Consider the following 17,686-nt stretch of genomic DNA (forward strand, 5'->3'; position numbering starts at 1 on the left):
GCTGCCTGCTACTTTCAGCAACAGCCTCCTATTTCTTGCGATGCCCTGCCTATTTCATGTCGCAAAATGAGGTTAGTTCTTTCCCCTCCCCCCTCCATTAAGTTCAATGAAGTAACACTTTTTAGTTGCTCAGCATACTGTGCTCTTCTTGAGAAAGACAAAATAACGATGTTTAAGTAATAAGTGCCACTTTAAATTACAGGGCCTGATCTTATTGCTGCAAAAAGCAGGAATCAAATGTGATAAATGCATGCTTTCTCTCTGCTGTGGTGCTCACTGACTGCTCCAAATTGCTTTCAACACAGGGCCCAGCCTTCTATCCCAGAGTGCACTTCAGCTCAATTCCAAACCCGAAGGGTCTTTCCAGTATCCATCTAGCTACCATAGCAACCAGACCCTTGCCCTTGGTGATTCAGCAGCATCACAGCTTCCAGCCCGCAGCAGTCAAGCCAGAGCTGCTATACAGAACTATAGCCAGGTACGTTTTGAGAAGGGTTCATTTATACCAAAGTGCCGTTTTGAAGGGCACATTCTGGTTAAAAATGAATCTCATGCACACGTGGTTTTGCTTACAGAGTTTGAGTTTATAATTTATGTTTGTGTGGAATATAGCTAATAACACCAATGCAATATTAAAGGAATAATTCAGCAGAACAAAATGACATATTCTTGTGTTTATACATTAGTTTAGAAGATGTTTATTAACATTTAATTTTATCATGACTTATTTATGTGTGGGTACTAATGTGAGGACCCAGGTGGCGCTGTGGGTTAAACCACAGAGTCTAGGGCTTGCTGATCAGAAGGTCGGCAGTTCGAATCCCTGCGACGGGGTGAGCTCCTGTTGCTCAGTCCCACCTCCTGCCCACCTAGCAGTTCGAAAGCACGTCAAAGTGCAAGTAGATAAATAGGGACCACTCTGGCGTGAAGGTAAACGGCATTTCCATGCGCTGTTCTGGTTCGCCAGAAGCGGCTTAGTCATGCTGGCCACATGACCCGGAAGCTGTCTGCGGACAAACGCCGGCCTATAGAGCGAGATGAGCGCCGCAACCCGAGTCGGACACGACTGGACCTAATGGTCAGGGGTCCCTTTACCTTTACTAATCCAGTTATATAGCACTATCACAATTAGGAATGTGTAAAATCTGCACCTTTACTTCTGTGGACACCCCTGCAGACCAGCTTTGCATGTTCACTGCCTACACAGAAATAGCTGACACATGATTTTCAAAATATAAGCCCAAAGAATTGTGCATTCTGTGCGCATTTCCATAATTGGCTTAGAACACAATCCCAACCCTAGATCTGCCGAGATGAGCGAGATAGCACATGGCAGATCTATGGCCCAACTTGCAAGTTTGCAACCCCAGCTAAGCCAGAGATACATCGGTGTAACTTCCTGGATCAGGTGCGGCTAAGCCATATCAGCCAAGACCAGCAGAATTTACACCAGTGTAACGCCTTAAAAATGGGCATTCCTGGGGAAGGGGTTAGATTGGGCAGGAGGTACACTGGCAAAAAACGGTGGTGTAACTGAAACAGTATTTTAAAGGCTTAGGCTTAGGCAGTAGTCCTACTCCTGAACAGAGCTTGGATCTGGTGTAAATTAAAGCAGCATAAATTACACTGGCTTCCCATATTTAGGGCTTCTCCTTTAATCTCATCATGTTCCACATTCTAAGGCATCAAGTGGTATATTGCAAATTTGAACCATTGTTGCACATTGCAGACACAGTTGGGGCTTAATTGTGAAGCAGTTTCTACTGATTTCTTTTCTTTTTGTGGATTTGATGACATTATTATCAAACCTGCTGTCTGTATGGGACACATCTATGCAGTAGCAAATTTGGAGACAATAGCAAATATTTTTGGCATTCTCATGCTAGACTTTTTATTATTCATTTGTTTTGAGATACTGAGAGTTGCCTACGGGTAAGGATGTAATTGCATAAAAAGTCTTGAGAATATCTTGGCAAAAGAAACTCACCAGCTTCAGCAATATATCCAATTTTCATTAGCCTGAGCATAATTGTGGTGATAGGTTTCATGAATCTGGCATATTTCTAGGATGCAAGGGAGCTGTAAATAAATGTAGCCTTTGATTAACTTAACTGCTAGCCTTGCAAGTGTTGCAAGTAAAACCATGGGAGAAAAGTACATACACTGGTATTTCAGAAGCTTTGGCAACATTAATTCAAAAAAGAATCTGGAACACATACAGCCTCCTACATTTTTCGAAAATACTAATGATAACTTAACTGTAGTCCCCAACGTGGATTTCAAAGCCCTTCACATTCCCCACCTTGCAAAATTATGGATGCTTTAGGCTAATTTAATCTAAAACGAGGATAGAAACTTTTAAATGCTTTGTGTCAAAAATCAAAGAAAGTCTCAGTTCTGAATTTAGTATCTGCACTCACCTCAATACCATATCTAGGTGCTTTTGTGCACATATGAAAGTCTGTGTAAGGGGGGATTGCCCTGTCACCCTTCTGTTTTCAGGACACCTCTGCGCACGCAATGGCCTTGCCCACGTGGGAGTGAGAGGGGTAACGTCCACTCACACAGAGCTTCAGCTCACATTTGACTGAGGGCTTTCACTTTAAGATTTCTTCTTTCACCAGCAGATGATGCCATGATGGGGCAGCAACGCTCAACTGACCTCCAGGCAGCAGAATTGCTGCTGATTATGGAGTGGGACTGGGGAGTATCAGGAGCGTCCTTCTCTTGAGTAAGACCCTGGCGGAGACACATGCCCAGCTGGGATGTTCTCTCCCTCCTGGTCGATTGTTCGGGAGCTTCAAAAGCTTTCTTCTGCCCGAACTTCACAGTGACTAATGCCCAAAAGCATCAGTCTTACTTAGGGATCTGCAGGGTCTTCTCAGCTTGTGTAACAGACCTCAGCAACTCAGCATTGTGGCTAATCTACTTTATTTACACATAAACACACACGGAGCACTGCAACATGGCTCTCTCTCTCTCTCTCTAGCATCAGACAGCAAAGAGAAAGGACAAAGGACAATAGTCCCACTTCACGGAACACGGTAACACAAACATCCTGTCTCTGTCACTTCCCATTCTGTGGAATGAAAACATACACCGTCATGTGATAGGTAACAATCCCATGACTGCAGACACGGGGAATGAATGTCCAACAGGGAGATTAGTGGAAATGCAAATGCACCAGGAGAGCCAATCCAATGCTTACAGTTCATTTGCACCGCACAGACCTCCCTGCCACTCCCTTCTCAGGTTAACAGCACCAACCTAACTGCCTGGAGGTCAGGTGGTCAGCTGCCATTCCACCACTTCATCCAGGGCTGCCTCAAGACCTATCACTGCCTGAGGCAAAGGACAAGATGGCGGCCTCCCCCAAGGCACCCACAGAAGCCAAATAGACTAGCAGTTGCATCTTACTCCCTTACTACTGAAAGGACACTATCCTCCACTGCACTTGAGGGCAGCAGGCTACCCTGCTGAATTTTACAGGGCAGCCTACAGGGCACTCAGAGCTCTGTCTTCTCCCTCCCTCTCAGCACCAGCTACCTGAGCCAGCTTTCTCATGCTGCCGCACCCTGGGTCTGGCCCTGACTTCATCCACTGCTGTCTCCCACTATCCTACAGTTTCAGTTAAATAAATAAAGATGTTTCTTTATGTGTTGTTCTTCACTATAAACAGAATACCGAAAACAACATTAAAAAAAAATTAGTTTGGTGGGATTTTTCTCAAAGATGCAATTTGTACATAAACCTCACTTTGTTGTTTGGTTAGGCGGCAGTCTGGCAGAGCTATGTGCCACATGTGTGCCTCCAGGGGTGTCTTTTTAGCATTTACTGCAGGCACTCACATATCCAAATAAGCAAGCTGATTTCAAAGGGGAAAGCAGCTTGCCTATTCAGCCATGCAGGCAGTTGCAGGAGGAACCTCAAAGACATTTCCAGCTGTATACATGGTTTCCTCCTACCCTTGAACATACCTTTTGTAAGAATTGCAAGCCTTCTTACCTTGCTGCACATGCTGAATAGGAATCCCAGCAGTTGCAACAATTAAAAAAAACTGCTCTTAATTTTATGTATCTTAAAGCAATATTCCCACAAGCAAAGTCATCATTGTGCTTTCTTTATATCATTTATCTTTTGCATAACATCATATATATATATATATAGAGAGAGAGAGAGAGAGTCCAGTAGCCACCTGAAAGCGGTCATCACAGAATCAGGTAGTATACATTCCTACAGACAAAAGTAGGAATCCAGAGACCTGCTCAAATAGTTCTTGTGCTCCTTTAAAATAGGACCCCTCAAGCTGGCTGACAAAAGATGTCTGAAATGGAAGATTCTTTCCAGTAGCACCTTAGAGACCAACTAAGTTCGTTCTTGGTATAAGCTTTCGTGTGCATGCACACTTCTTCAGCTACCTGAATCTAAAATATATATTTTTCAAAAGATTATCGCAATCGTGGGACGGTGTTACATAGCATTTGGGTAAGGACTCCTTCAGATGAATGGACTTACTTTTAAACTCACAATGACACTTTATACAAAGCACAGTAGATCTGAACATTATTTTAAATTTTATACAAAGCACAGTAGATCTAAACATTATTTTACAGCGGCTGCAATATAAAGCGATGTAACAGTGTCCAGTCCATTCATTAGTGTAAATGCGGCGGGGTGGGGTGGGGGGGAGAGAGAGCGAGCCTACAATTCATGATAGAACACAAAATAAAGCACAAACCATGGCTATTATGCTTGGGGGGGGGGTGTTCCTCCTTCCTGCGTTTCAACCGAGGAAGACTAGATATGGATTTATCAATGGCGCGTGGTCTCTGTAGCTCCTTGTGGAACGTTCTGTTATTGAAGTCAGTTTGAACAGAGACAGTCCCAGGAAGGTACAGGAGCTCATAGAATTCAATGCACTGTACAAAGCCTGCATATTTAGAAAGATCTGTAAGAGTATTTTTAAAAAGAGCCTGTCTAGTCCAGCTTCCTGTTTTACATTGGCCACCCAGATGCCTTCCCGGAAAGCAGAGCATGGCAGTAACAAGCTCAATTAATCCCTCCCCTGGCAGCTGTTATTTGGTGGCCTCTGAACATGAGTTTGTTCAACTGCCATTTAAAAAGCCACCTGAGTGGCCACTGCCGTACCCTGTAGCAGTGAGTTCCAGGATCTATGTGAAGAAATGCTTTTTATTTTTTTCTGTGCAGAATCTACCCCCCATGAATTTTATTTGAGACGACCCTGAGTTCTAACATTACGAGAAGGAGAAAATTGCCTATGCATCAGGCAGCATGTCTCCTGTTCGCTTCTTCTTCTTTACTCAGTTATTTACATGTTCCAGGCACTTGATTTTAGTTGCTCTTTTCTGTACATTTCCCAGCTCTACCATTTTTTTTAAATGGAGCAACCACAGTTATTACACACTGTATTCCAAGTATGGCTGCACCATAGATTTGTATTAAGATATTATGATGCTGTTCGTTTTAGCTTCAATCCCTTTCCTAATACCTTGTCATTTGCCTTTTCCACAGTTGCTATAGGCTGAGTTTCCTTTCCTAGTTAGTGATCACCAGTTCAGATCTTTCTTAATAAATAATAATAATAATAATAATAATAATAATAATAATTTTATTATTTGTACCCCGCCCATCTGGCTCGGTCCCCCCAGCCACTCTTTCTTTCTTTCCATCATGTCCATTAAATGAAGGCAATCAGAGTCATGGGTTTGAGCCCCACGTTGGGTAAAAAGATTCCCGCACTGCAGGGAGTTGGACTTCCTTCCAACTCTACAATTCTACGATTCCACTTACCTTACTTGCTATCTTGATGCCTAATAACCCATTTTGAAGAGGCCTTTTCTATCTCTTCATAGTCTGCACAGTAATCCGGATGGGAGATTACCAACTCATTGAAGCCAGGTTATTGCTACAAATATAGAGTTGTAGATGGATCATCACCTAAACTGGCAAAAGGATGAATCCAAGAGTAGCCCCTACTGCACACTTGATCCATAACAATCATACTGGGTGAAGAAATGGGATTTAACTTTATCATATAAATTGTCAAAGTATCTTGCAAACACAAATCTCTTGCATCTTTGAACATTACATCTAGTGATTGCAATGTCTCTTACTTGGCACAAATTGTGAGGAGCTACAGCATATCTTCTATTCGCCAGGCCTTTTCTTGTCTCTGTGAAGCAGGGAAGGCTTCAGACATCTCATTTCTGATAAGGAATTTCAGTGCTCTTTTCTGCCTCCGTTACAATCATGGGAATTTTGCTTCTGACCTAAAAAGGAACAGGATTAGCCCTTTCACTGAATGTTCACTACATATACAACTTCATTTACAGAACGGTTTTGTAATCTTCCTTAAAGCACAGTTGTATTCTATATAATGGCATAAAAAAGTACAATATGTGTACAGTAGAACACATACAAATGTGTTAAATGTGCTTTCAGCTTATCTGCTTCACACTGTTAAGAGATACTGTGCAGGACCATATTAATTCATAGGGCATAATGCAGTTTATTGTAGAAAGGCTGGTAACAGGAATAGTAATTGTATGTCCACAGCATGACATCTGAAATCGCACATTTATTTTGCTCCTGAGGAATTAAATGACTGACACTTCTTATCACTGGTAGGCTGATCCATTTATCTACATCAAGCCTCACACTGTATTGCCTAGAGATTTTATTACAAGCACAGTAGAAGACTGAAATCTTCAGTTAAGGCTTCTTAACACTTTCCACCTAGTGTTTTCTTAACGCTAAGCTACATTCACTTACTAGGATTTCTAAAAAAATGGAATATTAACTTTGGGACAAATATTTCTCTTTCTTAAATATACCTGGTGTAGATTACTTTCCAAGTAAAGGTAAAGGGACCCCTGGCCGTTAGGTCCAGTCGTGGACGACTCTGGGGTTGCAGCGCTCATCTCGCTTTACTGGCCGAGGGAGCCGTCGTACAGCTTCCTGGTCACGTGGCCAGCATGACTAAGCCACTTCTGGCAAACCAGAGCAGCGCACGGAAACGTCGTTTACCTTCCCGCCAGAGCAGCACCTATTTATATCTACTTGCACTTTTTGGGGTGCTTTCAACCTGCTAGGTTGGCAGGAGCAGGGACCAAGCAACGGGAGCTCACCTCGTCATGGGGATTCGAACCGCCAACCTTCTGATCAACCAGCCCTAGGCTCTGTGGTTTAACCCACAGTGCCACCCGCATCCCTACCTGTTGTACAAATGTAAGAACTGGCTTGTGAGATCAGACCAAGTTCCATCTAGTCCATCAGTTGTTTCCAGCACCAGTCAGATAATGTCTCTTGAAGCTTCCTAGCAAGACAGAGGTGATGGATATCCAGCCTCTGGTAGAATAGAATAGAATAGAATAGAATAGAATAGAATAGAATAGAATAGAATAGAATAGAATAGAATTTTTTTTCCTACCCTGCCCATCTGACTGGGTTTCCCCAGCCGCTCTGGGCAACTTCTTACGTATATGAAAACATAATAAAACATTACACATTAAAAAGCTTCCCTATACAGGGCTGACTTCAGATGTCTTCCAAAGGTTACTCATCTCCTTGACATCTGATGCAAAAGTGTTCCACAGGGAGGGTGCCACTACTGAGAAGGCCCTCTGCCCAGTTCCTTGTAGCTTCACTTCTTATAGTGAGAGAACCACTAGAAGGCCCTCGGTGCTGTATCTCAGTGTCCGGGCTGAACAATAGGGGTAGAGACGCTCCTTCATGTATACAGGGCCAAGGCCATTTAGGGCTTTAAAGGTCAGCACCAACACTTTGAATTATGCTTGGAAACATACTGGGAGGAGCCAATTTAGGTCTTTCAGGACTGGTGTTATATGTGGATGTGGAGGATAAAAACAGAAGAAGATGCCTCCTGGATTAGACCAATGCCCTATAGTCCAACATCCTGTTTCTCACAGTGATCAAAATGCCTATGGAAGCAACATGAGAGAAATGAGCATCTCCAGCTGTTGTTCCCCAGCAACTGGAATTCAGAAACATGCAGACCCTGATCCTCAAGGTAGCATATGCCCCTCACGACTAGCAACTACAGATAGGTTTATTCTCTATGGATATGTCTGCCCCATGGCCCTTTTAAAGCTATTTAGACTGGCAGCCATCACATCCTGCAGTAGAGCATGCTATCATTTATCTATGTATGTTCTGAGAAAGTACTTCCTTTTGTCTGTTCTGACAATTCAGCTTCAATGGATGACCCCAGGTTGTAGTGTTATGAGAGGAGAATTATGTCTCCATCCATATCTTCAACATAACACATTAATTTTTACACATCTGTCAAGTTGCCCATTACTTGTATTTTTTCCCTAAACAAAGGCAGCAGCAACCCAAAACAGAGTTACTCCAGCTCTCTGACAGTTTCCAGCTCTACAATATCCTCTCTTTAAAAAAAAAAAAAAAAGATGTAGCCACTGTATTCAGTATTCCAAGTGTGGTCGTACCACAGATTTCTATAAAGACATTTGTATATCAACAGTTCTATTTTTCCTAAGGATCCGCAACATGGAATTAGTATTTTCATAGCTGTCACGCACTGGGTCAATATTTTCAATGAGCTGTCCACCATGAGCTTTCTTGATCATTCACTGCCAGCTGAGACCAAAGTGCATCACCACTGAGCAACATTTGCCATTTAATTGCCCATTTTGGAGAGATCCTTTTTGGAGCTTTTTGGCACCCACCCACCCTTTTTGCCTTATACTACTCTAAACAGGTTACAGGTGGGTAGCCGTGTTGGTCTGCCATAGTCAAAACAAAATCGGAAATTCTTTCCAGTAGCACCTTAGAGACCAACTGAGTTTGTTCCTGGTATGAGCTTTCGTGTGCATGCACACTTCTTCAGATGTGCATGCACACGAAAGCTCATACCAGGAACAACCTCAGTTGGTCTCTAAGGTGCTACTGGAAAGAATTTTCGATTTTGTTTTTACTCTAAACAGGGTTTGGTGTTATCAGCAAAGGTGGCCATCTCACTGTTTACCTCTAACCTTAGGTCATAGAATCGTAGAGGTCACTTGTAAACAAGTTTAAAAGCACCAGTCCCAATACAGATCTTTTTATACATTCATTTGATGTAAGAACTATAAATTTCTTCCTACTTTGTTGTTAACATCCCCTTCAGGGGTGCCTCCTTCAACTAGTGCCACCTTGTAGTAAACCTGCTTCACCTTTGACAAGTCCCAAATCCATCGGACCTCACTTTGCCTCCGGATTCAAAATTCATCCAAATCTCACGCACGCTCCCAATTGAAACATACTTTGGTATGTTGTGTCGTAACCACAATAATGATTGACATTTGCTCAAATGTGTATTTAAGACTCCCCAATCCTAAATATTTTTACTCCGAAGGAAATCCTATTGATGCAATAAGATTGACTTCTGAATATGTATGCCTGAGTTTGCAGAGACTTCTTCCAGGAGACAGATTGTCAGCGATTCCCTTTTGGGATGAACATTGGGGGGGGGGGGGAGTGTCCGAAACCTCCTGCAGCTGACAAGAACTAATGCTAGGAATTCTACTTTTTTATATTGGTCAGCTTTTGGGGGCCTGCTTCACTGTGTACTATGGCACTACTCGCTTCTGTTGTAACTGGAACTAAAAATGCAATGTTTGAGTAACTTTGGTTTGAATAGCTCATGCTACAGTTCCAACTTCTGGCATTTGGGGCATTCTTTAATGTTTCAGATAAATCCTCTGCCTGATCAAGAAAGAAGAAGGCAAAGGGCGGGCAGGGATGTGGAAATGTATCTGAAATCAGAGTGTGCCTTTCAACAGAGTACTCAACTATCTCTCACTCCAGCATGCTGTTATTAGAGGATTTTAATGTTACCAGATTAACAGCCACAGATGATCTCTTGAGCCTAAGATCCCTGATAAAAACTGGAATGCAGTCTATGTTGGGAGATAAGAGGTACATTCTATTCTTTGCTGCTCCAGAAGGGGCTCAGGCACATAATTGAAATTTTTAATAGGGAGCATCTGTTGAGGATTTTCTCTCTCTCCTCCCTCCTCTTTTTCTTTTAAATTACAAGGTTCAGGCAAAACTTCGCACAGCACTGCATAACTGGCAGGAAGATCTAAGACCTCCTGTGCAGATGTGCTGAACAATCTGCTGTTTTCAATTGTATGCAAATTTATTCCTGGGCTGGATCCCAAGGAAGGGTCCACCTCTACCACAATTCCACCCCACCCTCATTTTCTGGTATGTCTTGTAAATAAATAAGTAACTGGATTGCACTCAGGAAGAGACAGCTGCAAGAATTTGTGTGTGAGAGAGAGATTGCTCACAAAGAATAGGGCATGCACATTGTCACAAAATGCAGAAATGGATAGACATCCACAAGGACTATCACTTTTTGGAATACACCCCCCTCCCCATCTTCCATACACTCCTGTTTTCACAGTATAATTTATTTCCAGTGGACAGAAAATCCCCCTACAATTCCATGAGCTGAAGTTGAATCCTCTCATCCACAATCACAACTGCCAAGGAGCGGTTTGATTCACAGCGTGTCCACAACAGCTTTCCTTTTCACATTTATTTTGATTTGTGGGTGCTTTTCCATATTGCTTTCAGTCTAGAATACTTGCTTTTGGGTTTTTTATTTTTTTTGTTTTTTAAAAAAATAGGATTGCATTGTTGGCCAAGCAAAGGCAGATGAAATAATGTACATATGGAAAAGAGCAATAACAATAGCAACCCCCCCACCCCTGCTGCAGAAACACGCAATGGTCTAATATTCTATTTCCAATAGCAGCAAGCCACATAAGTTGGTCAAACCCTGTTCATCACTCCATCTGGCAAACAAAGATGTGCATCATCTGAAAATGGCGGTTCAATTGAATTATCATGGCTAATAACCACTGATATCCTACATGAATTTGCCTAATCTTTGCTAAAGCCATCCCAGGTTGTGTAGCAGTGAATTTCTTAACCTGATTATACAATGACAGTGTTATAAGAAAAAAAAACCTGCTCCCTTTCCCTTATGGGGTATCCATGAACCCGTATAGAGTCCTTAAGTAGGTTCTCTATCGGTAGGAGAAAATTTGTTGTTGTTGTTCAGTCGTGTCCGACTCTTCGTGACCCCATGGACCAGAGCACGCCAGGCACGCCTATCCTTCACTGCCTCTCGCAGTTTGGCCAAACTCATGTTAGTAGCTTCGAGAACACTGTCCAACCATCTCATCCTCTGTCGTCCCCTTCTCCTTGTGCCCTCCATCTTTCCCAACATCAGGGTCTTTTCTAGGGAGTCTTCTCTTCTCATGAGGTGGCCAAAGTACTGGAGCCTCAACTTCAGGATCTGTCCTTCTAGTGAGCACTCAGGGCTGATTTCTTTGAGAATGGATAGGTTTGATCTTCTTGCAGTCCATGGGACTCTCAAGAGTCTCCTCCAGCACCATAATTCAAAAGCATCAGAGAATATTGAGAAGCAAAGCAGCTAGTAAGCCTGATCTTTATTAACAGTTGCAACAGGGTGCTCACTGCCACACGCAGGAGGCCGGAGGGATCCAGAACAATGGTGCGCAAGCCCTTATATAAACTTTTGAAACTGCCCACCCTGTAGCTCAAGACCACCCCAAAAAACCATCATACATACATCACAGGAGTTGGGCTACAGCAGAAATACATCACAGTGGGCAGTCTACAACAGAAATCCTGTCTGGCAGGATACTGATAATGGTCACTTGATTGCTTTACCTGGCCAGCCTGGCCATCCCTTTTGAGATGCTAAATACTTAGTTCCTGAATCCAGGTCACAGGCTCACCCTATTCATACACAGATATTCCCTTAAGACAGGATTTGTGAGCAAAGAGACAATGGGGAGGTTTCCCCATTTCCTTCTTCGCTACAGAGTATATTTGAGTTTACTGGAAGAGTCAGAATGTCTTCAGGATTGCTCTCCTGTGCTATTTCAGACACGTGGTTAATTTACTTATGTATGTGCTTGCCTTGTGGATTTATGATTTATATATATAAGACTTTAGAATTCCTATAACAACAGGTATACCAATATTGGCAGAGAAATGCTGATGAGGGCATGCCTCAGTTCTCCCTCTGTGCCTTCTGTGACAAAAGAAAAAACGAGGAGCATCACCCTCTCCTCTCCCAAGCAACAGAGGGTCTAACCAATTTCATTTCCAAGATGACAAAGGCATTTCCCCTCACCAAATGATTTTAACTAGATCAATTCATTTTCAGTTAGAAGGTGGGGGCTCTAAATTAGGAGACCTATTCACAGGTAGATTTTCTGTTCGGCCATTTAATGAGCTAAGTACTGTTTTTTTAGCAACAAATTGGAAGGGAACAGTAACCCCTGTGATACCTTCTCTAAGTGACACAACAAATATTGCGGTGGGGCATGTAGTACATCATAGCGACTTCCCTGCAACAAAACTTAAAAACCAACAATGCCTGCCCCAAGCTTTGGACGAGGTGCAAAGTCTGGTAGCTACTTACGTCCCGAGACACGTCACAAAAAGAAATAGGGTCCCAAATACCCATTTCTTTTTAAATATTTAAAATCTTTATTGCGTTTTTCAGAGCAATAAAAGTAAATCTGATGTTAACCTTAGCAGGCAGAGGGCCTTCTCGGTAGTGGCGCCTGCCCTGTGGAATGCCCTCCCATCAGATGCCAAAGAAATAAACAACTATCAGACTTTTAGAAGACATCTGAAGGCAGCTCTGTTTAGGGAAGCTTTTAATATTTGAGGAATCATTGTTTTTTTTAATATTCTTCTGGAAGCTGCCCAGAGTGGCTGGGGAAACCCAGGCAGATGGGCGGGGTATAAATAATAAAGTTGTTTATTATTATTATTATTTAGCACATATAGCCATGAGGCAGAGTGAAGCAGCTGCCTCAGGCAGCAAATTCTGAATGGAGGAACTGGGCTTGAATTGTGTGCCTTGTGTTCTGCCTTGCAGCCCCTAAGCTAGTTTGTTGCCCTAGGGCGCAGTGGAGGGACTGCTCCATCACCGGTGCTGAAGCAAGAGACAACTACCAGTCTAGTCATATTTCGTGCACAGAATGGGGAATGCAGCATCTTTCCCTTTGCCTTAGGCAGAAAAAGGACTTGGGCTGCTCCTGCCATTACCTATCACAGAGTTCTTGCAAGCTAACAATTAGGTTCTTGCAAATAGTCTTAAATCATTCCAAAGGGACCTTTCCAGCTCTGGAGGCTTGGAAATAAGAGACACTTTATTTCAAGTTGCAGACAGTACTCTTGTGTCTATTATGCGGGCATGGCTCCACTCTCTCCTACTTGCCTGCTTAGATGCTGGTTCAGTTCCTTGGATAAGGCGATCTGCCGCCTATCCACACATTGACATTGTTTTTACACCAATTTAACACTCTGGGCTGCCTTCCAACTGGGAGGTGCCGTTTGCTGAAGGTGCTGCTAAGCATTCTCCCTCAAACAGAGCCCCAGTGGACTACAAGTCCCAGGATTCCTTGGGGGAAACAATTGCTTTGAAGGCTGGCGTAGATAAGATACCATCACTCCTGACAGTTGCGAAGGTATTTCTTGGAAGCCGAGGGCGCTATTGATTTCCCATGACCCAAAGTATGCCCAAGAGCAATTTTGGCTTGCTTTTTTTTCACGCTTGGACGGGGGGGGGGATGATGGAACATGTTGTTGTTCAGTCGTCCAGTCGTGTCCGACTCTTCGTGACCCCATGGACCAGAGCACGCCAGGCACGCCTATCCTTCACTTCCTCCCGCAGTTTGGCCAAACTCATGTTAGTAGCTTCGAGTAGCTTTTAAAGTGTCCCATGTTCGATGGAACATGGGACACTTTAAAAGGCAAACGCCATCACATCGCGTTTAGGCTGCACGGCTGCAATCCTATGCGTGATCACAGCGGCGTTTGCTTCCGAGTAAACACGAGTCAGGTTTTCAGGGAGCTCCCCCCCCCCTTTCTCTTTTTCAAAACGAGACTTGTGCAAGGAAAGTAGCCTTGTGCAATGCATCTGAAAACGTGTTCTACTAGTGAGAAACGGTCCTGGTATTTCAGGGAGGTTTGTTTTTTTAAGTAATTTTGTGCAAGGAAAGAACGCTTGTGCAAGGAAAGCAGACTTGTGCAATGCATCTGAAAACGTGATCTACTAGTGAGAAGCGGTCCTGGTATTATTTTCCCCACCCCCATGAGCAAAAGACTATTTTAGCAGCTTATGGAATACCAGGCGCTTAATCCTGGAGGCATTGGGGAGGAACCCCAGGGAGAGGTCAGCCGAGCGCTGTGTGATGCCTTTAATCCCCCCCCCCCAATTCTCCCTTTTCGCGGGAGGGAAGAGAGAGGAGGGGCTGCTTGCTTGCTTGCTTGTTCTCTCTCCTGCGCCCGCCTCTAGTCAGCCCGTTTGTTTGTTGTGCTTGCTTCCTCTCCCCGCCCCTCTCCTCCTCCTCCTCCTCAGGCCACCGCCGGCCGGACAGCCCACCTCGCCGGCTCGGAGCCGCCGCCGCCTCCGCCTCCTCCGCTGTCTCAGCCGCTGCCCCGGGAGTCGTTCGCGCCGAGCCATGGGAGCGCCTTCCACTTGCCGGACTCGTGCTCGTCCGCCTCTTCGTCCCAGGCGCAGCCGCACTCGCCGGCCCTCTACTACTCCAGCTCCACGCTGCCGGCGCAGCGGGTGAGCTCGCCCTTGTCCATGCAGCAGGTGGGCTCGCCCACCAAGCTCCAGCGGGCCGGCTCCGCCTCCGAGAGCGCCGCCGCCGCCGCCGCCTCGGGCTACAGCACCACGCAGCGCGTCTCCTCCCCGAAGCAGTCGCCCAGCCGCCTCGCCAAGTCCTACAGCACCAGCTCGCCCATCAACATCGTCGTCTCGTCGGCGGGGCTCTCGCCGTCGCCCATCCGGGTCACGTCGCCGCCCACCATCCCCTCCAACATCTCGTCGTCGCCCATCCACCAGCTGAGCTCCACCATCGGCACCTACGCCACGCTGTCGCCCACCAAGAGGCTGGTGCACCCCTCCGAGCAGTACGGCAAGCATTCGCAGGAACTGTATGCCACCGCCACCCTGCAGAGACCGGGCAGCCTTGCAGGTGAGTCCCGACTCCCCGGAGCGCGCCTCTGCTGCGCGTTTGCATCCAGGTCTGAGAAATTGGGGTGGGTGGGTGGGTCGGTGGGAAAGGGGAGAACAAGGTAGCTGTGTTTCCCCCCCCCTCCCCAAATGCTGGTTTAAGTGGTTGCCGCTAGCACTAGCGTGTCCTCATTAAATCTCAGGCGTCTGAATAGCAAATACAGCAGGGATTCGTAACCCGTGAATACTTGGAGGTTACCTGCTCAGTGGGACTCGCTGCTAAGTAAGTGTGTTTGGGGATTGCAGCCTTAGACACGGATACCTGGCCATTTCTTAGGTTTTCGCTCCCCTGCCTACTTGTCTGATTGCTCTAAATGAGGGCAGTTGGTCCTGCTGAGCCTATCTAAATACAGCACAGTGCATCTTAATTGCTGATTATTAAACTCACTATCATTGATTTACTTGAACTTTTCGTGTATAGTAATGCATTTTTCATAACACTGGACATAAAACTACTTTAAAGCTACTTTTAAAAAAAGTTTTAAATGTAAGGACTACCTAAATTCATTTAATGGATACACTGTCTCTTCCTTTCAGCTGAGATGAAGACAGGTGGCTGTCTGCATGCTTACCCCTAACATAAATTTTGGAATGTTCTGATTTGTATCAATTATGTCAGTGCTCTGTGTTTCCTGCCCTAGTCAGGAAGCACCTGTTTGTTTGTTTGTTTTTTTAAATGATATCCTGGGTCTTCCTAATAATCTGATAACTAAACTGTGTACTTTTTCAGTGGGATTTTTTTGTTCTTATAAAAATCATTGGAGGTATATTGCTATAGCAACAACTGTCATGCTCATGTGTTCTCTTGCCTAATTTACATAGCTGGATCTGAAAATAAAGAAAAGTCAGATGGCAGAAAAATTGTGTTAATATCAGAAATATATTCTGGTGGCTCCCCTTTGGGGGGCAGACCCACCCATGAAATGATAACTGTTATTCTATCGTTGTATGTTGCCAGAGAGAGCTTATTAGGTGAAGTTAAGTAACACATTGATAATGCATTATTGTAAATCGCGTTCCTTATATGTAACTTGCTAGACTGCTCCTCCAAGATTACTGGGCAAAGAGCTGTTTGTAGAATAAGCACTATTAACCGTTTAGGTTTTGTTTCCTATGCACACTTCCTTGGGAATATTTCCTGTTCATTGGAATATAGGAAGCTGTCTTTTACCAAGTCAGACATCGGTACTGTCTGTACTGACTGTAAGGGCTTCAGATAAGGCTCTTTCCCAGCCCTTCTTGGAGATGCTGAGGATTGAACCTGGGATTTTCAGCATGCAAAGCAGATGCTCTGCCACCAATCTATGGTCCTTGCCCAACTCAGTGAGGCTTGTGTCTGAGGGACATGTATTTGCCAGTGAGTGCAGCCGTAACCACCATGGCCAAGTATTTGTTGTGAATCCAAGATGAGCAAAAGGCTTGTTTCTCCAACATGCTGCTATTTCCACTTTCCACAGAGATCCCTAGAAGGCTGGAAGCATTGCGAGTGAATTCTCAGTTCACATGCTATACTGCTTGCATAAAAAGATATGAAGCTTCCTTTCACAAGGTCAGACCATTGGACAATCTAGGTGGTCAGCATTGTCTTCACAAGGAGTGGGAAACCTTAGGCTCAGGGGCAAAATGTGGTGCTCTGGGCCAGTCTGTCTGTCCCTCAGACTCTCCCCATGTCACACTTTCTCCCCAGGCTCTATCTTTCACTGGTCCTTCTCCACAAGGTCTTTTGTGTGTTTAAGAATGTGTCCTCCTATCCCTCTTGCTTGCCAGGATAGAAGGATGTGCACGGAAGCCTCTGACTCTTGTGTGGCTAGAATGTAGTCTGCTTTTCTCCACCTACTTTTTTGCTTCTGGCCACAACCCATTTGACTCTTGGTCTTGCCCACAGAACCAGCAGGTTCCCATGAGGCTGAAGAAGGTCCCCCACCCTGGTCTACACCAGAGGTTGGGATCCTTTGGCCCACCAGACCAGTTTGGTCAAGCCACACACACCTGCCTTGCATCTGACACCATATATGATATCTGTTGTGAGGCAGATAAAGTGGGGGGGGGGGAGAGGCATTTGTGGGCACTGCCAACCATTGGTGTCTTCAAAGCCCTCCAACAAGACCTTTTGAAACTCCAGCTATCAGCTTATTATTGGGTCCTCAGAGTGCAGCACCAGGCCATCTGCAGCTGATAGCCAGCTGATTTTCAGTGCTTGAAGGGAGCTTGCAGAGACACAAATCAGTTGGTTGTTGATGCTGTGCTCTGTATCCATGACAGTCAGCTGGGGACTTCCTGGTGCTAGAGGCTGGAAGAAGAAGCTTGGGTACAAAATGCTGGAGGAGGCTCTTGGGACCAAACCCACTTTCTTTGCAGAGGGGAAAATGAACTATTCACCCCTCTGCAGAGAATTCAAAGGGGCTCCTTGTAACTGACAATCAGTTGATTGACAATTATGGAGAAGTCTTTTGAAGGTGCACTTCCAGCACTAGTTGGCTGACTGATGCTGAAAGGGCATCTTCAAACGAGGTTGCTGTAGGGACACCAACCTGGTGCCCAAAGTCTTTCCTTGGTGCCCCA

The 17,686-nt window shown here is 44.8% G+C and overlaps 1 protein-coding gene across 1 annotated transcript in view; it reads left to right on the top strand.

Annotated features, from left to right (window-relative positions):
• Positions 1 to 17,686, top strand: part of CTNND2 (catenin delta 2) — a 481,608-nt gene that overhangs the window by 235,386 nt on the left and 228,536 nt on the right. The window contains 2 exon segments of the mRNA XM_033154385.1: positions 306 to 478; positions 14,462 to 15,086. Coding sequence (XP_033010276.1) covers positions 306 to 478; positions 14,462 to 15,086 — 798 coding nt within the window.

The sequence above is a fragment of the Lacerta agilis genome, chromosome 7 (genome assembly GCF_009819535.1).
Source record: "Lacerta agilis isolate rLacAgi1 chromosome 7, rLacAgi1.pri, whole genome shotgun sequence".
Lineage (NCBI taxonomy): Eukaryota > Metazoa > Chordata > Lepidosauria > Squamata > Lacertidae > Lacerta > Lacerta agilis.